Source organism: Trachurus trachurus (genome assembly GCF_905171665.1).
Source record: "Trachurus trachurus genome assembly, chromosome: 12".
NCBI lineage: Eukaryota > Metazoa > Chordata > Actinopteri > Carangiformes > Carangidae > Trachurus > Trachurus trachurus.
In genome coordinates, this window is record NC_139908.1 from 15,649,186 (window position 1) to 15,674,220 (window position 25,035).

Consider the following 25,035-nt stretch of genomic DNA (forward strand, 5'->3'; position numbering starts at 1 on the left):
TATGTATAGGGCACCAGGGAAACTGGAGGCTAAAAATAACGAGGGTGTCTGCAGGAGTGAGACGAACCTGTAGGAAGATGAGAAGCACAAGGACGGACGGAATGGAAATATTGAGTTTGTCCAGTTCTGTTATCATTTTGCTGAAAAGATATTAAATATTTTCAATCAATGTCAATGTTGCAGAATCGATGTTCTCTGATAACTGAGAATCCTCTCAAGCTAATGGTCTGATTAATGTAACGATAAACATTTCTTTTAAAAGGACCAGGCTGAAAGATCTCGACTCTTGTTTAATTAACTGATAATCACGAGGGTGAAACCTAAAGCAGCACCAAGAGCTGCAGCTTCTTGTCTGTGTTTGATGAACCATGATCAGACGTTTCAGGGTCGTGGAGATTTGCACTTTCTTCCTCCAAACGCTCTCCTACACCCCTCGTTTTGTGCGTTCAGTAGTATCCTGAGTCTCCTGGATGAAGGAGCAGGGGTGAGAGGGAGGTTTTGCACTTGCCTGATATGTTCCCTTTACTTTCATTTTTCATTTTTCTCTCCAGTGTTTGCTTTTTAATATCTATCCAGCCGAGATGAAGCGTCGCCTCAAACATATCCATCCTTCTTATGCACTGATGGGCAAAAATACATCTCATATAAAGTGAAGAGCTTTCTCTCTTCCATGCTGTCCTTTCTGTGACGTGTGCAAACGGCAGCTGTGAAGAAGACAAATGACTCTGATAGAATCTGAGAAGAGGCACTTTAACAGATGCACAGGCAATGTCAAAGTATATTTTGGGCAACTTCCTGTTCTCATATTCATTTACCTTTCAAGTTAATGTGATACTGTGTGGAGCTGCACAGTACAAACTGTGCCATTACCGGGCTGTAGTTTCAAAACTCAAAGTCAAATCAAAGGAGCTTTTGCAGCACAATGTCACTGTGACACTGGAGCGAAATATAAAACCTGTTGATTTGTTTTTTATTATTATTATTAATAATAATAATAATACATTTTATTTATAGAGCGCTTTTCAGGGAACACAAAGTCCCTTTACAGAGAATAAAAACAGCAGATAATAGAACAAATGGAAAACTCATAGAAAACATTTGAATACAGATTAAAACAAATACAACAATATATCAAAGGGTACTACATGTTAAAAGCAGAGCGGAATAGGTGGGTTTTGAGTATATGATATGGGGTCAGTTGTGTCTTGGATGTGTTTGGGGAGGGAGGGGGCAGCAACGGAGAAGGCTCTGTCCCCCAATGGTTTGAGAACAGTTCAACAACACAACCATCTTAAATTGGATAAAAGTCAGAAATTATCATTATTATTATTATTATTATTATTAGTGTAATTAGCAATATGAGTGTACAGAAGGATAGACATGAAACAGCAAAGCAACTATTTTTGTGTGTGTGTGAGAGAGAGAGAGAGAGAGAGAGAGAGAGAGAGAGAGAGAGAGAGAGAGAGAGAGAGAAACACAGTAATCCTGTTTAATTTCCTCAGAGAGTCTGTGTCTGAATTTGGACCCACACACACACACACACACACACCGTCGCTGCTCCTGATGATGTGTCTGTCTGCCACTTCTAATAACATTTGTCACGATGCAAACACCTCACCGCTCCTCGCTCCCTCCGCGGCTCCGTTATAAAGCGCTCGCCCCCTCCTCTCTCTTCTCTTCTCTCTCTTCTCTCTCTCCTCGGTCTCTCTCCGTGGGTGAGCCCGTGCTGTCCTGTGCTGTCCTGTGCTGTGTGTTTATACCGGATCATCACGACTCTTGCGCGCGCTCACCGTCGACTCGATCAACCACTTTCACGGCCTCGCTCGTCGGCAGGTGCGAACTTCTTCTGACCTGTAACACGTCGGTTTGATGACCACGGTTCATCCTCAGCCTCTCTCTCTCTCTCTTTCTTTCTCTCTCTTTCTTTCTCTCAGTTGCGGACCATAGGATCGTTTGAGGAGCGCGAGCCGCGGACGGTGGTAGCGAGCGACCCTTCTCCAAAACATCAGCATCATCAACACAAACCGAGACGCAATGCAGGTGCAGTAAACATCTGTTACTTTACACTTTATTGTTTCTATTGCTAGAAACAGATTCTTCTAACCAGCAGTCAGATATTGTTTCTGTGTGTATGTGTGCTTTGAACCTCTTGGTATATTACTCTCATCACAAAGCACAAAGTCTTTTAACTCAGCTAAACATTAAGGGAAAAGCACCATACATGTTGCATTAATAAAAGAGTAGTCTAAGTCCTTCATATAAGCAGCTTTTACTATGGTGACTGGTTAATGTAGGTCTCTCTCTAGATACTTTCACAGAGTTTCATCTATAAAATGCACTATATTTAGACTATGACGATAATATGTTCTGTATCTAAAAAGTAAAAAAGAAAAAGTAGTTGTGACAAGTGGTGGGGTAGAAAGTATAATACTTCTCTCAGATGTAGAAGTGCCCGTGTCAAAAAAGAAAATACAATCAAGTACGATGGGCTTTCCACCACTTGCAATCTGTCACACACTCAAACAGAATCATGCATGATGAACTAATGAGCTTGTTTCACTGGTAACGTGACGACAAAACATGTTAACTATATGACAAACAGAAATAAAAAAAGATTTTTTTTTTTTTTTTTTTTTTTTAAAGAAGAAAAAAAAAAGCACCTTTAACCAGTTTAAGAGTTGTGCTGGAAACCAGAGTGAAAACCATGATGCAGACTTGATGAGATCTGAACAGAGCCACTGATTTCTATCATTTTAGCCTGGAACTGCCTCTCTCTCTCTCTCTGTGTGTGTGTGTGTGTGTGTGTGTGTGTGTGTGTGTGTGTGTGTGTGTGTGTGTGTGTGTGTGTGTGTGTGTGTGTGTGTGTGTGTGTGTGTGTGTGTGTGTGTGTGTGTGTGTGTGTGTGTGTGTGTGATGATGGGTGGAGGACGGTCACCCATGGTGTTCATGATGACTTCATGTTCACAGGGAGCGTCTCACTACTCAGTGCACGTGGTTTCTTTTCTTTTTAATAATGCAGCGCGTTGGATGTTGAGACCCCGAATCACCTTCTGCTCAGATCCTTTGTAGCAGAGTTTTTCATCCTCAGGGTCACAGAACCTCTAACAGGATCATAGACAGTTTGGCAAGCTACGACTGACGTTTTAGGATTTACTTGATATAAAAGCAGATTTTAAAAAACACCAACATCATCAACTTTACGTTAGTGAAGTCTGAAGGAACTGCTTTAGACTCTCCAGATGGATTTGAATGAGATAACTCGGCATGGATGCCTACTATATGTTTGTGTGCATGTCTATATGTGTCTGATTTTTGTGTCGTTCAGGACGGTCCGTCAAGTGTCAGTCTGTTTCACCCCTCATCATCACTCTCCTCACCGCGGCGGCCAACTCTGATCTTTTATTGATGCAGTTTTAAGGAGTGTGAATTATTGAGCGACGTTCTTGATGTTCTGTATGCTTTGGCATCCTTTCATATTCAAATAGGGGGACTGAGGGGGAGCTCCCCAGACAGCGGTTCTGTCTATTTTCTCCACAAACTCCATACAGTACATTACATCATCTGCAACCCCTTAAAGCAAAAGCTGTTTTATTCATGAGAGCCCTTTGTCACAAGTAAAAGACTTTGTAGAGACAAAGAAATGATTAAAAACCAAAGGAAAGTCAAATGAAACCTCCCATACTGTGAACCTGTGCCAAGCCAAGACCAGCCCAATAACACTCGACAGTGACTGAGTCAACACATACTCCCTGTTACAGTGTGACTCTGAGAAACAGCCAGGCAAAGAGACGGCGCCAGACACAACAACTCATGTCAGAGCGGGAAGAGAACCAAAACATTCGCCGCCTCCAAACAGCGTCACAGATCTCATCCTAGAAATGTCATGATGTGAGTGTAATTGGATTATTTTACAGCAGATGGCTGGTGTTTGAAAATGTAAAACTTCATCACCACTGAAATATTAATCTGAACACAGACACACTCACTGCACGTGAGATGTTGTGCGATGGTGAAAAGAACTGGTAATATAGAAATAGCTGGTGTTTCTCTGCTGTGGTGGTCTCAGAAGAGCTCCTGTTACAGGAATATAAGACAATTTCCAATTCTTTCTCTCCTTGTCCAGAGGCACTGAAGAAAAACTGATCTCTTGCTACTTTTAGTGCCAAAATATGGTCGACTCGAGAGAGTAAGAGTGAGGATTTAGCTGAGGAGATTCTATGAGAGCAACAACCACATGAAGGCGAATCTGTAAATGTTGTAATCAACACTTCTTTTTTCAATTCAATTCAGTAACACTTTATTTGTCCCCTGGGGGCAATTTAAAAAGAGCATGGAGTAGCTTAAGACTACACATGTCACAGACATATTAGGACACAACAGTCAAGGGTCGACAAACACAGATAAAAAAAACACAAAGTTCATATTAAATGAGCAGCATTTGCGTGTCAGGTTTTTGAGGATTGAGGCACTGATCTGTTCATCTGGTCTGTCACAATATAAAGCTGTTGTCAAGTCAGATCTAGTTCACCAGTACCAAACCTGTTGTTCTGTCATGCAACCCTTAAAGTTCATCAATACTGAAAATGTGATTGAGCGTTGGATGTAGATAGTGTTAGATGATCTTTAAAAAAAATCTGTGCTGATGTCTTTCTCCATCTGTTTAGTTTAGTTAGTTTCACCTCACTATGAAAAGTTAAACCGTCTGTAAACTAATGGAACTGCAATGGGCAGCGCCGTGGGAAAATTATAATTCAAATGGAAAACAGAGCATAATGTAATCCTTAATTCTGTATCCATAGTTTGTGTGCTGTGTGGTGGCATATCATCTTTTTTTCTTTTTTTTTTAGCTCATATTTATCCAAACAGGAGCAACATTAGCATTTATTTAGAGTCCATCTGATAGAGTCCAATGTGTGCTCTCCTTTTCAATCTGTTCTCCAGCCTTCTGGGTCAAATTGACCCAATCTGTTTCCTTCCTCCATCCTTCCTTCTTTCCTTCCTTTCTCCCTTCCTTCTTTCCACAATCCTTTTTCCCTTCCATCTTTCCTTCCTTCCCTTCGTCCTTACTTCTTCTTCCTCTTCCAATTGACCTGATCTGTTCCCTATATACCTCCATCTTTCTTTCCTTCCCTTTTCCCTCCCTTCTTACCTCCCTTCTTCCTTCCTTCTTCCTTGGCCTAATATGTTCCCTCCCTCCTTCTATATTTCCTTCCTTTTCCCCTTCCTTCTTTCCTCCCATCTTTCCCTTTGTCCTTCCTTCCTTCCTTCTTTCTCTTCGTCCTTCCTTCCTTCCTTCCTTTCTTCCTTGACCCAGGAGGACAAGAGGAGGGTTAAGCTGATTGTGTTTGGTGCTAAGTTTAACCTGGAGCTCTGCTGAGAGCCGCGAGAAGCAGCAAAGCTGTGGGTCATAAAAACACACCAGTGGGCTGAAGGATGATAAATGTCCTTTAGGGGTGAGGGGAACTGCCACAGTAACCTGTCTCTCTCTCTCTCTAAAATAAAATATCTGAGCAGATATCACCATTGTCAAGTGTTCAGTAGTAATGAATGTGGCCTATAGGATACACACCACACCAAAACAAAGAATGGGGGTGGGCTATAGCCTGGAAGAAGCTGCTTGTCAAGGTGTCTGTTGCTTGTTTTCCTCTCCCTGCCTGAGGTATGATCAGATGATCCTTCTCATAAGAGCTAGATGAGCACCAAAAGAAAGCTTTCTTCTTCTCCCTGAATTTTGTTTCTCTGTACTTCCTCAGGCGGATGAGAAGGCGGTGGATGGCGGTCTGCTGCCAGATGCCAACGGAAAGGATCCAAACCCAGGCGGACAGACGGAGGGGGGGTCCAAGTGGCAGAGACCGCGGCTCACCCGCAAATCTCTCATGCAGTGCTGTCTGGTCAAATGGATCATCGCCAGCACCACGCAACAGGGACCAGGTAGAGGCACACAAACATTCACCCGCCGCCAGCAGCACAATATATCCAATATCCGCATGATTGTGACAGTAGGGGAGTGTGGGAAGCAGGCCTTCAGCCCCCCTCACTCTACAGAATACATGAATTTTAAAGCCTCTGCACCAGCCACAGTATAGATCTACATTTCAGATGTTCTCTATTCTTCCTCAGTGTTTACAGCACCAAGCGCCCCCACATTTTAACAGCTCAATGCTCAATGAAGGGGCCACTGCCACTTTCACTTTCACCTCTTATTCTGCTTCATATGAAGTCTGATCCACTCCACTTTTCTCCCATCTTCTCCCTGTAAGGTGCACAACTCATCCCTAAGGAACGATAAGGAATGATTTCTAAATCTAGTTTTAGTCCATAGTATTGAATTAGTTGCACAAATGCACCACAGTCACCTCCAATCACACCTATATGGCACATTTCTGGAGATGAAGAGCACTGTGTCTTCCACTGACTGCCCCCACATGCCCCAGTTTCCCATCTAAATAATTGACATTGCCCTCTCGTGCGGGCAAAACAGTGCAGACCGTCTGCTGAACACGTGCCCTCGACATTCACAATCTCGTCCTGCCAATATCACGTCTCGCCTTGATTCCCGAATGTGTAAGCAGCCTGATCGATTTATTCTAATATCTTTGTGTTTTGTGCTTTTAATAACCCTTGGTGCCAAATACAGTGGTAAACAGACACAATCAGTCATTTCCAGAGAGGCCCTGCTGACTCATTTACTGCCTACGTCTCACTCAGTGCCAACAGACAGATGGCTTGGACAGGACGTTGATGATCTAATGGCAAACAGACTGTCACTTCAAAGTAAAACAGCTACACATTTGTAATGCAACATGTATCCCATCCCTAATTTAGACGTCAGTAAGGAAACGGTCTTGATTTTTTATGAGGCCGCCCTTTAGTTCTGTCGGTATTCAATTGGATAACAACAATTATTTCATTATTGTTAGCTCAGATAACTCATTATTCATTTTTATTACCTATACTGAAACGGAAATATTTATTTAGGTTTAAACTTATGTTCCTCGCAACACAATGACTTTATCGCCATCTGCTGGTCTGTACACATTATAGCACCAGAGTGTCTACACTGTACAGTCGATGTTGCTCTGCACTCACTCCCATGGTCATAGGCTATATGCTTACAAAAACAGTACATCTTTGAAATTAAATGTATGCTGCTGAGAATCGTTGTTAAATGAGTAAAAACATGTTTCTGTTCCTGCAGTTTTGCCTGTGAGAATGAAACACTTCCAAATAATGAATATTTCTGCCTTTACACAACATGATTCAGCTGAGGACACTGCACTTGAAATGAGATCTGAAAAACAAAGGTTGTGAACTCTAATTACAACATACTTTGTTGTTTTCCACCTCATATTCTATATAAAACAGTAGTTTATTGCTTAGTTTACAATATTACCATAAAGTATATAAAACGCTTGCACTTATAGTTAAATATACAGTATGGACACAATGAAGGAAAAAAAAGAGAGTACCATGGAAATTCACAGTTGAGTCAACAGTGTTCAATCCTGTGATGAGGACATGTGTGATATTGTGATGGATGGTGCTCAGGCTCTGAGCTGTAATGTTTCCCTCACCACAGTCATTAGAGCCTGATGATGCTGAGAGTGATGGCTGCGCCGTCTGCTTCTCTTCATGCTTAAGCCACCTCAGTCCTGTCTGTATGTAATAGAAGTGCATGGACACATCAGCACTTAGGGTGCATTAAACAGCAGCTGTAATGCTGTTATGTTGAGTTCCTACATGAGACAGCCTGGATCCCCCTGAGGAATAACTAGCAGCATTTTATAAGCTACCTCATCTGATGTCACAGAAAAGATCACGTGTCTGATGACTGATGATATTATTAAGACTCCATGCTGGTGAGAGCTGAGTCAGTATGTGGGAAATTTCTCAAAAACACCTTGAAGGAATTTCTTCAAATTTTGCAAAATATTCTAGAGATCGACCAATATGTTTTTTTCACTAATCAGTAATCAAGGAAACCGATGGCCGATATTTAACGGTATTCATTTGCAGTGAAAATTCAAGTCTTGGTGTGAATATTTAGAATAACACAACTGGAATTAGACTGAATACAGTATACTGTTTTTCTTAAAAATCTGTGATAAATAGAACTTAAATTTTTATAGAATGACACAAACTCCTACACAAATCTTGGTTCAGTGGGGGCTGTGGGCGGGACATTGAGTGGTGACTGCAGGCAGAGAGATGGCTGCATCAGAGCCAAAGGAGTGCTTTTTAATACATTTATTTCATGGGTTATTCAGTGAAAAAAAAACGGCCAATACTGGTTATCGAAAAAAAATGCTAAATATCAGCTGATATTGTGTCGACCATGCCGATAGTTGGTCTATCCCAACAACATTCACATTGGACTCAAGGAGAAACTTCTTAGATTTCGGTGGTCAAAGGTCAAGATCACAGTGACCTCACAAATATTGATTTTCACCTTGCAAACACAGCAAACATTAAGATCTCAGTGATCTCATGAATTTAACATTTATGTGGTCTACTATCTACTATCTATCTGTCACAACAACCTAAGATGTGAACTGGGATAGCTGCACAAAAAACCTTAATGCCATCATTTAATGTGTATTTACAAACAATTGAAAGTAAAAAAAGAACAACCCTGAAGCCACAATTACACACAATTTAAAAATGTGTTTACAGCTGTTTGTGTGATGCTTTGCAGCCATACTATTAAGATGTTTTTTCCCCTTATATTTTTGGAGTGGCATTAAAGCAGAAGTAAGCGATCTGGTCATTTTGGCTAACTTCTTGTCAGCAGATGGAGTTAGCAGTCCCCGCCCTCGTCCCTACGTCACCACATTCACGCGCATCCCTTGGCTGCACACACAGAGAGGACCGCCCCTTTTTGAAGTTCTCTCTCCTCATTGGATAAAGGTTGTAGGATACAAGGAAAGTTTTCTCCTCGGCTTACAGCAGAGCAGAGTGACTGACAGACCCGTGTTTCAGACCAAACACTCTATGTAAGTGATTGCTGTCGGAAGATAGAACTATTTAAGACTTATATTAACACAAATATTCTGCTTACTTCTGCTTTAACTCAGCTCATTAGTTATTTTAGTAATTGTTTGACTCGGACATTAAAAATGGGTCCATTTGGAGTCTCTAACTTACATAAGGCCATCGAATGCATCTCTGGCCCGCTCTCTCTGCCCGCTGCAGGACCAATATTTTATCTCGCAACAATTGATTTGCCCTCCACCCTCCTTTCCTACTTAAACTGAGTCCATTATGTTGTGCAGAGTCATCAGTTGTGAACTATACTCATGCTCTTCTTTACTCTCATCATCTTCTAGCGCAGCATTATCACACAAAGGCTTAACAACACGAGTATTTTCTGTCCCTCAGCCCTCATGTATGTTAAGAGGAGCATTTCACAGAGGCTTGGCAGTAACCTCCACTTCAACTTTACTGTTCTTTACTGCAACGTCGTAAAGAAAACACTGTTTATTACAGTTCCAGTCGTGTTGTTTTTCAGCTTTGAGTGAGTCCGTCTGAGTTACTGAGGCTGTGCATTGCTGAGCGACCCGGCAGACACGAGCAGCGCCACAAAGGGCAGGGCTGACTCCCTCTCTCTAAGTGCTGTTCATATCCCGGCCATCAGCGGATGTGGATCAATGCTTGGTTTTTACAGCTTTGCATCCTTGAAATGACTGGGCAAATAAAGACAGCTCAGACTGTCAATCACAGACTATTAGTAAAGAAATTCCTTCAGTAACAACATCACTGACCTCAAACATGCACACACACACACACACACACACACATGCACACACAGCACAGGACAGAGTGAAAGGAGATGGAGCGAGTGGGGGTGGAGCCCCTGAGCTGATGGAGTTGTGGGAGAAACCCTAAAATGAACCCGCCTGGCTGTAAAATGCTGCTGTGTAGTAACAGAGATGGACCGGGTGGAGGTAGCTGTGGATCACTCCGGGGGATTCAGACCATGTGAATCTGGTTTGTCTTTGCAAGAGCACGCCGTGGACTTTGCACCTGTTTACTGAATGGAGGATGCTCTAGTAGTCTAATGGACAATTTCTTTTCTCCCCCTGACTGGTCAGTGGCTAAAGTCAGAGGTTTCATTTAAGTGAATATAGTTGCTGATGCCTGTACAAAAAAGCCTGATAAAGAGGAGGTCGCTGGGAGGAAGGAGATGATTGGCAGCAGGTGATGTTTGCGGATGCACGACGCGCTCTGTCAAATTATCTGTTTAGAAACACATCAAGAGGGAATTTAACGTTAAGTTTTTTTGTTTTTTTTCCAAACGTGTTCTGCACAGGTTGTATCTAATGCATGGCAACAATGGGACTGGAGGGAATGGAAATAATTGCCATTGCTGTTGTTATTGGACTGTTTATTGTTGTGCTCAAACAGTTTGGGATTTGGGAACCCTTGTCATTAGAAGGTAAGACATGAGGAGCAAGACTGGAGAAAGTGGAAATGACAATCTGTATAGCACTGGAAATGTAATATTGTTTATTATTGTATATAATCGTAGTCAACAAGGCTGTAAAATATAAAAGGGGTGAAAAACACTCACAGTGCATTAGGGGAATATGCTCGTATGTATGAACCACATCATTTTGTCAGTGTAAGAGCTGTAATAACAGACTTAACACAATGTGAATCTGTGCTTTAATGGTGTTCTTACTGTGTTGGTGAATTGAAGTTGTAGGTATCAAACCAAATATTCTTTTAACAGTCTTGCGACTTTCTTCTCTCCCTCTGACTCCTTCATCGCCCCTCCTCAATCCCTTCCTTGTCTTTTTCAACTTTCCATGCGTGTTGCTCTTGTAAAGACGGTGAGTACCTGCAAGTGGCACTGGTTTCATTTTTTTTTTTATCCCAGCTCTCTCTCTCTCTCTGTACTGGCTCACTGGGACTTAGTGACACATGTGCTTCCATTGCAAGTCACATGCTGTGTATAGAGTCCCTATTGGACCCCTGTGGTTACTCTATGCCATTTTATGTGTGTGTGCCAAACTGGTATCTGAAATCTATGCTCTGTTTATGCAACAGTGACCTCAGAGATACCCACAGCAGCTAAAAGAAAATAGTCAGCATCTCCATCTGCTTATTTCCATCTTATTTCTTTTGCACAATTTCTTCAAGCTACAAGTTTTACAAGTTTCTCTTATACTCATAAGTTTTCCCATATTCTTCTGTAACAAAAAAATACACATTTCCTTTGGTCTCATATGATTTTTCTCATTTGCATCCAATTGTGAACACTCTTCTTACCATCCTTTATCTCCTACCCATCTCCTTGTCTCACCTCTCCATTTTATATTTGTTTCTCTGAAGATGGTGAGCATTTTGAGTTACGTCCAGTCATTTTTATTTTTGCCTACCATCTGTTTCATTTTCTAGCGTTCGATTCCTCCCCTGTCCATCCCTTCTTTTTTTTCTTCTCTTACCTATATTTCCTCCCCCTTTTTTCTCCCTCCCCTCTGTATCCTACTCCCCCCTCGACTTCTCTGTTTCCTCTCTGACAGACAGCACTGACGGCGACCTTGAACTCTCCATGGTGCGACATCAACCGGAGGGCCTCGACCAGCTCCAGGCCCAGACCCAGTTCACCAGGAAGGAGCTGCAGTCGCTTTATAGAGGCTTCAAAAATGTACGCACAGCCAGTCAGTCAGCGGGATTTTAAATTAGGCTGTGTGGGAGTCAGGGGACGGCTCAGATGGGACACTCAGAGGCAATTAAGTTCATTTTTAGGCAAATGCTGTTCTGATTTCTGAAACATCTCTAAGCTTGAGTAAAATGATAGCGTCACACCGTTGCTGCAGATTGATCAGCAGATTTTTACAAACAGTTTGTCTCAAAGGGCTTTACATAGCATCATTACAACATCCTCTGCCCTAAAACCCTCACATTAACTAAGGAAAAACTCCCAAGAAAACCCTGCTGTTGGATTGAGATCTGGGGTCTGTGGAGGTCATTTAAGTGCAGTGAATTCATGGTCATGTTCAAGAAACCAGTTTGAGATGACTTGAGCTTTGTGTTGAGTGGATGTGGCGTTAAAATGATGCTCAGTTGGGTGTAAGGGCGCCAAAGAGTGCCAAGAAAATATCTCCCACACCTTCACACCACCAGCAGCAGTCTGAACCGTTGATACAGGCAGAATGGATCCACGCTTTCATGTTGTTTACGCCAAATAGTGAACCCACCTTGTGAATCTAACCAGGCAACGTTTTTCCCAATCTTTTATTATCCGGTTTTGGTGAGCCCGTCTTAATTGTAGCCTCAGTTTCTAGTTCTTATCTGACAGGAGAGATACCTGGTGTGGTTTTCTAGCTCATTTGCTTCAAGCTGTTGGCGCTTTCACAGATGCTCTTACACAAATCTAGTGGTTATCTTTCTATCAGCTCAAACCAGTCTGACCATTTTCCTCTGACCTCTGGCATCAAAGAGAAATTCCTCCTCACTAGATATTTTCCCTTTTCTCTGTTAAACCATAGAGATGGCTTTGCATGAAAATCCCAGTAGATCAGCAGTTTCTTAAATACCCAGACGAGCCTGTCTGGCGCCAACAGCCATGCCATGTCCAGAGTCACTTAAATCACATTTCTTCCCCGTCCTCATTCTTAATTTGAACTTCAGCAGATCATCTTGACCATGTCACCTGGTGGATATTTATGTTAACAAGCAGTTGAACAGATGTACCTAATAAAGTGGTCAATGTCTTGACCACTTTATTAGGTACATGTCCTGATGCATGCTTCTGTCAAGTGCAGAGGCAGATAATGCATATAGACAGTTATTGGCTGTAATGCGCCTTTAAAAGTAGCAGAGTGCTGTTAAAGGGGAGAGGAAGACGAGTTCACGCTGATGTAAACAAAATTGCAACATTAAAGAGGCTTTCTTGATGTTTGATGAGGACTGTGAGACGCGGCAGGAAACTCTTTGACTTGTTGTAGAAGGAAAAGCACATGGAAAAGCATGTGTAATTAATAAGTTATTGTAGATGAGGCTTACTGGGGCACCATATTTAATGGTTTTACTTTCACCATTACTTTTTATTTCTGCCAAAAAAGAAAGGATTGATTTAGGAGTTTATTTCGGTCATCAGTGAAATCAGATGCCTCAGGCTATTTGGGTGTAATCAAACCCTGACTTGTATTTGCAAGTTACAGCTTGTGACTCATCATCATATTGGCCGGTGATATTGTGAGGAATATTTCCACTGGTGCTGCTGGCGGAGCACAAGCAGTGGATGGAAAAAACATGCCCTTCCATGATATTTTAGCAGCTTCTCCGGCCGTAACTTTGCTGTACTCTTTTTTGCACTGATACTGAATTTTCCCCTTTCTCTTCAACGCTTGACCTGAACTAAAGCAAGATGCAAGAAATTCACATGGAAACATAAGAAAGGTCAAAAAAGGCTTTTAATTGCTGCACTGTGTCTGAATACCGTAACTGCATTGTGTAGAGTCATTAAAAGCTGAAAAAGCCTCAGACAAAATCCTATCAACTCACTGTAGCCGCTGGACATCCTGCTCTCCTCTCCCCCTAGTGACCTCATCCCTGCACTGCAGTGAGCGATCCTGTCTGCACAGCATGGCCCCATTTAAAATGAAAATATCAGTATGTTTAAAAATGGTAAATGAGGAGAGAGTGGGTTTATCATCTGCAGTGCATGAAGAAACACTTTGTTGGGCTGCTCTCTTGTCCTGATTCAAAAGAATCAAATCATGGAAGTTTTGCATCCTGTTTTGTTAAAAGATAAAGGTCACTGTAAAAAAAAAGTGCAATTCTTTTCTGTTTCAACAGGAATGTCCCAGTGGCCTCGTGGATGAAGAAACATTTAAGATCATTTATTCACAATTTTTCCCTCAAGGAGGTACTGACCTGAAAATTTTAACTATAAACAAGTGGGTTAATGATATATCCCCAAAGGTTCAATTGATGCACTTTATATTTGCCATTAGCAGTGCTTGTTTCATCTTTACAAAGGAGTTTACTGCTCAAAGCTGGTAGCAACAGTAGTTATTGCTCAAATAAAAAAGGTTTTAAGAGTATTACAATCATCGGACAACATTTCTTGTTAAATTTCAGCTTTGTATGTCCATCGTTTGTTCTCAGATGCGACCACATACGCACATTTCCTGTTCAACGCATTTGACATGGACAGGAGTGGCTCCATCCGCTTTGAGGTGAGTTCACCACAGCCTGCCACATCAGTTTATCTCATTTCCTCTGGCCAGTAATTCAGTTTGATATGGCTGCAATGGTTTGTGTTTTACAGGACTTTGTGTTAGGATTGTCAGTGCTGCTTAGAGGCTCTGTTACAGAGAAGCTCCGATGGGCGTTTAATCTGTACGATATCAACAAGGACGGCTACGTCACGAAAGAGGTAGGCTCAAAATTCACATGAGAGGAACATATTAACCAATCTGTTGCTGTGTCATGATTTATATATGTTTTGTTTTTGTTTTTCCTGTAGGAAATGTTGGCTATAATGACGTCCATTTATGACATGATGGGCAGGTATACCTCACCCAGTGTACGAGAAGAATCCCCCTATGAGCATGTGGAGAAATTCTTCCAGGTGTGTTTCCTCTGAATCCACTAAACTCCACAGTTTCATCCTTGGTACTGAATAGATATTTTTAGGCACAGATATTGTACTGATCCAAGACCACAACGTGTGCCACCGTATACCTAAACATAGTGTTTCTGACCAATCATACTCATAATAAGAATATAGATTCAAGAAAATCAAAGTTTGTTGCAGGGAGAAAACCTAATTGAGTCAGGTCACTTGGTGCAGAACACCTGCTCATGCAAATGTAAATGTGTTTCAGTCTGACTCATAACAATGTTATGTGAATGTGTGACTATATAATGAAAGTTGGTTTTAAGTTTGCTGCCTCATGAGCAGGGGACAAAGGTCAATAATCTCTAAACAGTTCAACACACAATCAGAAAACGAGAGTTCACACATTCCTTCAGTCCAGCTGAAACACCTTCACTACACAGATGTGCTTCTTTGTTTTACTTGTTGCCATTTCACAGATTATCCAACTTCCAGTTTAGAAAACTGGACATGGACGATCATAAAACTGCATCTAAACCTATAGCCTAATGATTTCATCACACCTTTGAACCTTAGATACTTATCAATCAGAGTGACTGTCTATAAAGCATTTTATCCATTTAAACGCCTACTTGAATAATCACAAAGTCTCTTTCCTCTACATTTTTCAGAAAATGGATCGTAACAGAGATGGAATAGTGACTATAGATGAGTTCATAGAAACCTGCCAAAAGGTAAACCAGTAATAAAAAGTGACTGGTGTGATCAAACTGCAGTTAGCAGAACACTGTGTCTTGCTATTGTGTAGCTTGTTGCATAACTCCACATGTAGCCTATTAATTGCATTGTTTTTGTTATTTGCTCAACAGGATGAAAGTATAATGGCTTCCATGCAGCTCTTTGAGAACGTCATCTAGTTTCTGTAGAGGGACATGGATCAGTGACGTTGCAGAGTGCTCCCTGCTGAAACAACATTCATCCTTAAAAGGAAGAACGAACACACTTTATTTTTCCAATCAAACTGTTCTCAGCGGAGAAATGTGCAGAACTCACCAAATCACTCGGAGAAATATTTCTTTGCATGACAGTTTTAATCTTCTTTTTGCACATGAAGCAAATGCGGAAAGTAAAAAAATGTCCAAGACTTGCAGATGAGCATGTGTTTGCCCAACAAGTCAAAGCATGTGACGCAAACCACATTGAACACAAACAGGAGGTTTTGTTATTGACCACTCTGAACCTCGGGCATAAGTTGGATCATACTTTGTTACTGTATTATACTGTAAAGAAAAATAATTGTGTTTGTAAGTTCTTCAGATCTTTGTGTAAACATGATACCCCGTCATTGTCATGTTGAACTGAACTGTGCTGAAATAAATGCCTACCCTCACCAGTTGTTACTGTATCTACCCACCTCTTTTTTCTTTGGGTTTGTCACTGAGACCTTTGTGCTGGTCTGAACTTGTTTGTATCTTAAACAACTTTTTACTAGAATAGCACAATAAATGACAGGTGAAAATAAAAAATCCATGAGTGTATTGAGTTTGCTGCACTGTACAGTATTTCCAATAGTACATCCATTAGGCTACAATAGAAAAAGCAGATGAGTAATGAGTTGAGGTTAATTACCTTTAGTTGTCAGTGCAAGCTGTTTTTAGATCAGTGGGGCAGAGGCGCAAGCTCTGCACGGCGCACTTTCACCTTTCCCTCATCAAACTCATCAAATACACAATCCAACAACTCCAAAACACACCATTGTATTAGGTGAGCAGCTCGCATCTCTGCACCGCTGATCTAAAAACAGCTTGCACCGACAATTAACCTACTACTAAGACTAAAGGGATTATGGCAATAGGCAAATTTGCCTAAATGTTCAACTATCCCTTTAAACTGAACAAAACTGCAGTTATACAGTGGTGTACCCTGTGGAGGATGTTCTCCAAACTCATGACATAAAACCCAGAAAAATCTTGTTTGTTGCACATGATCTTTTCCACTTGTTAGCAGTTTGACCAGTCCCATATTTAGGAAACAATCATCTCTCTTGTCTCTTTTTGCTCTGGTCTCTTTCATGTCTTGGCATCATAGTCTTGATATGTCACAAAAAAAATTGTCCACATTCTTAAAGCCTCTTTTTTTCTGGCAGCTGTGTCACTCATTATATTCTCTGTACATTCTCTGTGTGCTGTTTCCTGCTTGTTCTTTGTTCAGCACCATGAATCTTTTCATTTATTCACAAAGTCATGATCTGATTAGTGAAAATACTGTAGGTTTGTTAATCTGGATCAAATTCTTGTGAAAATATCAATGCACAAAGAGTAAGACAAGACGAAAAAAATGGACCATCAAGGAAATCATAAGAAGAGCAATACCGAGACACAAACACATTATCTATTAATGTCCAGTGGGTTGAAAAAATACGTTTTAGCTGTTGATTTAATTCTGTGATCATAATACAGCAACATCACATCATTACATCACTCTTTATTGGGATGTAAATGAGCAATTTGGCTCCAATATATGAAATGTTGAGTGAGTGACTGTAATAGTCTTGGTGTTCAAATATGGGATTTGTTTGACCCAAGAAAATTCAGTAGGGTTTCTAAATCCAAGAATTTCTGTTTCTAGTTTAATTATTACATTAATCATAAAAATCATAAAAAATAAAAGAACAATGATTCACACTCCTGGATTGAACCATCTTTCTACAGGACATCCTTAAATCTGGAAAGCCAAATACAAAACAAATGGGCACCAGTTAAAGCTGAAGAACCAAACCAATAATATCCACAAAGACAGCTCAGCATTGTAATCATGCAGTCAAAAAACATTGTACGCTTTTAATGAATACAATTAAGCCTACACATATGTAGGTTTGAGCCTGTGATAGTGATGCATTCTCTTTGTACTGGCCTTTACATGCTGAATAATGAGAGAAAACTAGGTCTGACAGCTGCACGTGAAACACCACCATCATCAAAAATCATTGAACCTGCACTGTATTATTGATCATGAACCAATAGCACAGCAGGGTTTGTTTTGGGGAGGGGCTGCACTGACTCTGTGGAGTGGATGTTGGTATGGAAATGATAGTGAAAACCAACATGAACATGCAGCTCTGCTGTACAGCAGGTGTTGTGGTGTGAAAAGGGACTGCTGCTCACGACTTCTCGCTCTGACCAGTCAGAAAAGGTAAATAAAATCTTCCAACTAACACTTTATGCATTTTTATGTTTTCCACTGCATAATAGTTTTTGAATTAGAGCAGAAATAACATTTTTTGATTAAAACTTTTTGCCTGAGTTTTATTATAATTTCCGGCAAATTTCAATGATGTACATATGATGCAAGTGCATATCAACATCTTTTTTTAATACTACATTGTTGATGTTTCTTAGCATTTAGAAAACATTGCTGATCGTTAACAACCTATATTAATGTATAGTGCCTATCAGAGCCAGGAAAAGCAAATACATCATGATAGGGTGAATATGCATCGCACACATAAAGCCCAGCTAATCCCTGTGTTGACGGAGCATGTGGATTGTTCTGGATGTCTGTTGTGTTAGTGCTGGAGAGCATGTGACTTTGGATGTGCAGTGAACTAAATCAAAAGCTTTAATACCAGTTTGAATGAGTGCCAAAGAGGCTTCACTCTTTCTCTCTGTCTCTCAGATAAATAAAAATAAAAAGACAGCGTAATCTTCTAAAGTAGTATGTTTTAGTAAGAATTAAAAAGGTTTGAGCCTGCATGTGTCGCTTTTTGTTTAATACTTATTGATGTGTTCCTGCAGGGTGCAGATCTCCAGTGATGGCCGGCCAGCAGAAGCTTCTCTCACTGTGGGTTTGCCTGTTGCTTATGGCAGCTTTGTTTCCAGGTGCACAGCATGTGTACAGTAAGCGTCTAAGCTTCAAGGGAAAAGGGAAAGGTGACAGCAACAAAGCGCCCCCCTCCCAGAGCGGAGGCCTCTCCAAGCATGGCCTGAAGTGGGCGGGAGCAGCAGCCGCGGGCATGCTGGGAGGCACAGGCACTGGCTATGGGCTGGGCTTCCTCGGCAAGCCCAAGCACAGTTCTGGGAATCATTACAGCCATAAATCCTCCTCCTCTTCCTCATCCGAGCAAGATCAACGGATTTACTACAGTGAGCGCCAAGGATATCACAACCGGTCTCTGTGGAAAGCCCTCATTAACACGGCCGCCCCTGCTCCCACCACTAACATCTTTCTCACATTTGGATATGTGGTGTCTTTCCTCATAGCCGCCTGGATAAGAGACTACTAATCTGACCTCTGATCACTGAGATGAATCATCACATCAAATAAAAGCTTTGAAAAATATAAACTTTTTTGTCTTTATTGTTTAACGTGGGTTAGGGTTAGGGTTACAATTATGTTTGAACTCTAAGCTTTACATGATCTGCTAGCATGTAGAACACTAAATCTGTATTATTCTGAGCCTTTGCACACTCTTTAATCCTGTGCATATTCTCATTTGTCCAGGTCATAGTATCTCAAAGGAGGTTAAATCGAAAGCAACTGGACTTAGTTATTTGTCTGGGAAGACGTTTCACCTTTCATCCAAGAGGCTTCATCAGTTCATGTACGCATCTGACCAGGCTGGGACTGGTCCGCGTACATGAACTGATGAAGCCTCTTGGATGAGAGGTGAAACGTCTTCCCAGACAAATAACTAAGTCCAGTTGCTTTCGATTTAACCTCCTTTGACACACTCTTTAATATTCAGCTATGAAAACTTATCAATTTATCAGCCAAATATTTTCTTAATTAATAGTTTGCCCTATTTAAAGCAGAAGTAAGCGATCCGGTCGTTTTGGTTAACTTCTTGTCAGCAGATGGAGTTAGCAGTCCCCGCCCTCGTCCTGACGTCACCACATTCACGCGCATCCCTTGGCTGCACACACAGAGAGGACCGCCCCTTTATGCTGTTCTCTCTCCTCATTGGATAAAGGTTGTAGGATACAAGGAAAGTTTTCTCCTCGGCTTACAGCAGAGCAGAGTGACTGACAGACCCGTGTTTCAGACCAAACACTCTATGTAAGTGATTGCCGTCGGAAGATATAACTATTTAAGACTTATATTAACACAAACATTCCGCTTACTTCTGCTTTAACATTCCAAAAGTGTGGAGTAAAAATACCTGTGAATGCAAGTGAGAAAAAGTGTTTGTTTTTTTCTGATGTTATCAAATGCCTAGCTTTGTTCAAGCAACGGCTGAAAACCAAAACTATCAACGTTACTAACTTAATTCACAAAAACCAAAATTATTCACTTTACTCACTAACTTTAGTCAGAAAAAAGCAGCCAATTTTCCAATATGAGAAGCTGAACCATCATGAAAAATAACTTTAAACTCTCATTTACTCAGTAAAGTTGTCTGTCATACAACTAATTGCTTGTTTGACCTCTATTCAAAAAAATACAGTATATTAATTGTATGTGTATGTTAAAAATTAAAAGCCTGTAGTGTAGTATAAAGTCATAAAAATGTTCTCGATCTGTAATCTGTTCATTTACTGTATTTAAAGAGAATAGCAGAGACTTCAGCGTAAAGACCATACATGAGTGTTTGTTTGAGACGATATTATAGGGAGAGAAGTCATTCTTATGTTTATTTTATTCAATACATACAACATTCATGACAAACCATATTAAATGATCATTTTAGTCTTGTTATTTGACGTGTAAAATGTTTACAATGGTATAAACCAGGAAAATCACACAGATGTCCATACTCCCTGTGATGTACGTTATACAGAATATCCAGTCCTAAAGGGAAATAAGTGCACTTGACAGATATTCAACAACCTAAACAGTACGGAGATTTCAGATCATTCACTACTAAAAAAAAAATAATAATAACCTGGGTGGTGTATGGAAACCAACTGCTAGAAGAAATGTTTAGTAAGACTGGCTGTGTGTAGTAAGACCGCAGCTCAGCTTCATAAATATCAGGACAGCACCTCACCTGACTCTTCATTTTGACATTACATAGGTGCTATTGCACACTTAATATTGGTTTGCATGTGTGAACTTAGCAAGAACTTTATAAACCACAGGCTTATCTGAATACACCATGTGCAAACGACCAACGGAAATTAAATCCCTTTTATTCGAACACTGGCCTGAAAGCTTTAAATAGCATTTTTCAAAAAACACAGCTACCAAGTGCTTATTAACAAATCTTACAGGGAATAAAATGAATGAAAAGAAGTTGTTGTAGTAAAATATCCACAAACACTAGGAATTACAGAACCACAGCAGTGAACAGTAACAGATACAGCTGTCAAAAAATGAGATCAATTTCTGGAGAGGATCGTCATTAAAGCCAGGGGAGGCTTAAGTCTGGGGAACGCAAAAACAAATATTTATAGACACACGAACATCTGAGCTGTGGAAAAGGATGAGAGGCAGATGCAGAATTGTCCATATCGGACACAGATGTCCTTATCAGATTGTGAAAGTCTTGTAATTTGATGTGTCTGGAAAACCGAGAAAAAATGGAAGTGTCCCCGGAAACTTAAGAATATGCCCGGAGACATGAACATGAAGGCCCATGTGTCCGGGAAGGGTTGGAACCAGATATGGAAACACAACTCTGACTCAAGAGGGCTGCACTTATGATTCACCCTCTGTAACTTCTACCGTTTCCAGGGAATTTTAACCCAGCGTCATCACTTCCAGCTTCCCCAATTATCCGTGTCTGGTTGTGAAATGTGATACAACTATGTAAAGCTACGATACAAAGCAAAGATGTAGCAGAGTTAGTAAATTGTTGCAGACCCCCTCTGTTAAAACCCTATAAGCAAGCCAGCACTGCACAGAGCAGAAGCGTTAGATGCACAACACACATCAATAATTGCATCTACTTGCATGGCAGCAGCAGCGCTAATAACATCATGCTGCACACAAACAGGCGGGAAAGGACTGATCTCTCCTTTCTGTCGACAGTTATATCACATGTGAGATTATACAGGCAGCTGAACAAAGAAAATAAAGTGAGTTACATCTACCTGAGAGGGGGTAGCCTATTCTTAACGTCAGGGTGACCTCGCCCTTATTTTTGATTTCTATGACACAAATAGTTAAAAATACGAAGTGTACTGTTTTGGGCCTACAAATCTGGCAGGAACTGATGATGGCGATGGTGGTGGTGGTGGTGGTGGTAACAGCATGTGTGCGACGAGCTTCGACCGATAATGTATTTACAAAACTCAGAGGTTAGGATGCGCCCTCTGAGTCGCACGATGTCTTCATCCTCACATGGTCAATGAGAACAGACCGGACGCTTCAGAAACACGAGGTGGGACGAGCTTGCAGGGTTTTCTTTATTATTATCATTTCACTGAAGAAGGAGCATGCTGGACAGAAGGACGACGATGGAGGTGAGAAGCTGGACCACGCCGTGGCTCAGAGGGCTGCTGCGACTGGGCTGGTCGCGTTGCGCCTCGGCCTTCCGTTCCTGCAGGAAGCGCTCCGAGTAAACCATGTACTGCTCGACACAGCGCCGCGCCTTCACTTGCTCGATTAGCGACGGGTATCCAATCTCCTCGATGCTGACGGTGTCGTCGTCCTCCTCCTCCTCCTGAGCTCCGCTCTTGGGCGTGGTAGAGCCGCCGCTGCTGCCCTGGTTCTTCGGGGTGTCCGTGCTGTTCATACAGCGACTCATGAAGCTGTCGTACTTCTCTGCCCTCGGCGGAGGCTGGTAGACGTAATCGCGCCCGTAATCTTTTTCGTCCGTGGACTTGGTGCCGTAACGACGGTACATGTAGTTGTTGTAGTAGTGCTCCTCCTCGGGGTTGCGGAAGGTGAAATGCGGTCGGGGGAAGCGCCCTAGTCCGTACCCAACGGCCATCCCGGCCACGGCACCCACGCCCGCGGCCACCATGGCTTTCTTGGCAAAACCTGTCGACTTGGGTTTGTAGCCCATGTTCTGCACAGAATGAGAAAACGGAGATCCTCCCATCCCGTGACCGCCATACCCTCCGCCGTAGCCTCCTCCGCCAAAGCGGGGGCTGAGGATCTTATTGTTTGGGTTCCAGTTGGGGTAGCCGCCGACTCCTCCACCGGGGTATCCTCCACCATATCCACCTCCACCGTATCCACCGCCACCATATCCACCTCCAGGATGTCCACCTGCTGGATATCCACCACCAGGTGAACCCCAACCCTGCCCAGTATTTCTAACTGGGTAGCCCCCTGCTGCTGGGTAGCCTCCTGCCGCTGGGTAGCCCCCTTGTGCTGGGTAGCCCCCTTGTGCTGGGTAGCCTCCTGCCGCTGGATACTGATTTCTCCCTGGGTACTGGTTAGGATACCCACCTCCAGCCGGGTATCCTCCTGCAGCAGGATATCCACCTGCGGGGTTCTGGTTTGGATATCCTCCCTGGTTGGTTCTGCCTGGGTACTGGTTTGGATATCCACCTGCGGCCGGATTTCCACCTGCGGCCGGATATCCACCTGCGGGGTTCTGGTTTGGATATCCTCCCTGGTTGGTTCTGCCTGGGTACTGGTTGGGATATCCACCTGCGGCCGGATTCCCACCTGCGGCCGGATTTCCACCTGCAGGGTTCTGGTTTGGATAACCTCCAGGATTTGCCCTGCCAGGTTGGTTGGGGTAACTACCAGCTCCTGGATAACTGCCCGGGTTCTGCCTGGGGTTTCCTCCTGTATTAGTGCCTGTTCCAGGATATGGGTAACTTCCGCCAGCAGGGTATGGATTAGGGTTTCGATTGGTCGGCTGTCGGGGATAGTTTCCTGGTTGAGACTGTGATGGTTTTGATTGTGTGCCACGGCCGCTGCTGCTGGTAGATGAGGTTTTCCTGCCACTGCTGCCGATGCCGCTGCTGCTGCTCCTTTTGGCCCATGTGGAGTCAGTGCTCAGGAGACTGATGATGAGGACGGATACAGCAGCCACCTCACATAACCTCCCCATCTTGTATCTATAGATATGGATCATATAAACAATACAACATCGTTTACACTGGTTTCCATGCTGTTTACATAATAAGTAGGCGATCTCAAGTTTCAAAGATGTCCAGATAAAACAAGTCATAATGGAATCATCATTATCTCCTCATTTTTCCATCTATAAATAAACAAATAGCCTATATACGGGTGTGTCACAACAACCACCGCCATTACCCGCGGTGTTTATGTTTAATCTTTGGGCTACATCATTGTGTGACTGCCACTGCACCACCATCATCATGTCTCAGTCGCCCACTACACCGACTGACGCTAAATTAGAGCAGAACAGGCGACATGTGTGACGTCAGTCGATCTACCGTTATCCCGAGAAGACAAATAACCTAAACCAGGACCTTAATCGATACATTTGTAGTCGTTTCTTACCGTGTGGTGATGGTGTATTTATATTCCCAGGCCAGGGTATGTCGGCTCCGACGCGCTGTTATTCTCTCTCCCACCCTCTGCTCCGTTATGAGCTCTGGCTTGGGGATGAGCCTGTGTATAATGGGTGTGCTTGTTTTGATGTACCGGAAAGCGGAAGTGGAGGCGGGCAAACTAGCAAAAAAACAACAAAAAAAACAAATATAATTTATATCTTTTTTTTTTTTTAATGCGGTTTGGCATGAAGATATGAAGAAACGTATGTTTAAAAAACAAATAGCCTATATGAAACAAATTTTAATACTTGGATATATAAAATCGACTAGTAAAATGTATCTATTGTAACATGGTAATTATGTTTCGGCTATTTAAGTTTTGGGTAACAGCGGGAAGAGTGTATGATTGATTATTAACACTTTTTTTTCCATCCAGGGCAAGCAAAGAATTTGACCAATGTTGAACTCTCTTTATTTCTATGTAAGAACGAGTGCATTAGTTTCTCATAATGTAGGGGGATTTACAACTGGGAGGCTGAGAAATTCTTTACACAATCCGTCATCAGGATAACCACAAATGCATTTCCTGTCAATGCAGTGAGTGCACCATCAGCTAAATGGTACGGTGGCCCTGAAGTGCAAAACACAACGGCAAATCAGACAACAACGGCAAAAGAGAAAACACAACACAAAAAGAGTAAACACAACGGCAAAAGAGAAAACACAACACAAAAAGAGAAAACACAACACAAAAAGAGAAAACACAACACAAAAAGAGAAAACACAACGGCAAAAGAGAAAACACAACACAAAAAGAGAAAACACAACAACAAAACAGAAAACACAACGACAAATTACTAAACAACGGCAAATCAGAAAACACAAAAGCAAAAAAAAGCGGCCTCTGTGCTCGTCCCATGGATGTTCGCTAGTCCCGCTTGTCTGTCGCGCTGGCGGTGTTGTCTTTCCGGTTCAAAGCACGGACCAGTTCTTTTGTCCAATCAGCGACGATTCATGTCGCCCGAGTGTACCTACCTTTTCCGGTTTGGTTAATGTCGTTGTTTTCTCTTTTTGTGTTGTGTTTTCTCTTTTGCTTTTGTG

At 42.0% G+C, this 25,035-nt stretch overlaps 2 protein-coding genes across 4 annotated transcripts; one reads left to right on the top strand and one right to left on the bottom strand.

Annotated features, from left to right (window-relative positions):
• Nucleotides 1–5,756: 5,756 nt before the first annotated feature.
• LOC310994545 (calsenilin-like) lies at nt 5,757–15,489 on the top strand (the record flags this gene model as incomplete). Its single annotated transcript, XM_083983277.1, has 8 exons — nt 5,757–5,931; nt 11,526–11,650; nt 13,807–13,876; nt 14,119–14,189; nt 14,282–14,389; nt 14,480–14,584; nt 15,244–15,306; nt 15,442–15,489. Exons 1-8 carry the CDS (start codon nt 5,877–5,879, stop codon nt 15,487–15,489), a joined length of 645 nt encoding a protein of 214 aa, XP_083839403.1. The 5' UTR covers nt 5,757–5,876.
• A 6,131-nt stretch (nt 15,490–21,620) lies between these two features.
• prnpb (prion protein b) lies at nt 21,621–24,328 on the bottom strand. 3 transcript variants are annotated; one of them, XM_083983092.1, is made up of 3 exons: nt 23,942–24,328; nt 23,174–23,529; nt 21,621–23,071 (listed from the first exon to the last, which is right to left on the bottom strand). In XM_083983092.1, the coding sequence occupies exons 2-3, from the start codon at nt 23,520–23,522 to the stop codon at nt 21,933–21,935; spliced, it is 1,488 nt and encodes a 495-aa protein (XP_083839218.1). In that variant the 5' UTR covers nt 23,523–23,529; nt 23,942–24,328; the 3' UTR covers nt 21,621–21,932. The 3 variants fall into 3 exon arrangements, with proteins under 3 accessions (XP_083839218.1, XP_083839219.1, XP_083839217.1); XM_083983093.1 differs by having other exon boundaries at nt 21,621–23,011; nt 23,132–23,529; XM_083983091.1 differs by having other exon boundaries at nt 21,621–23,529; nt 23,942–24,327.
• Nucleotides 24,329–25,035: the final 707 nt, after the last annotated feature.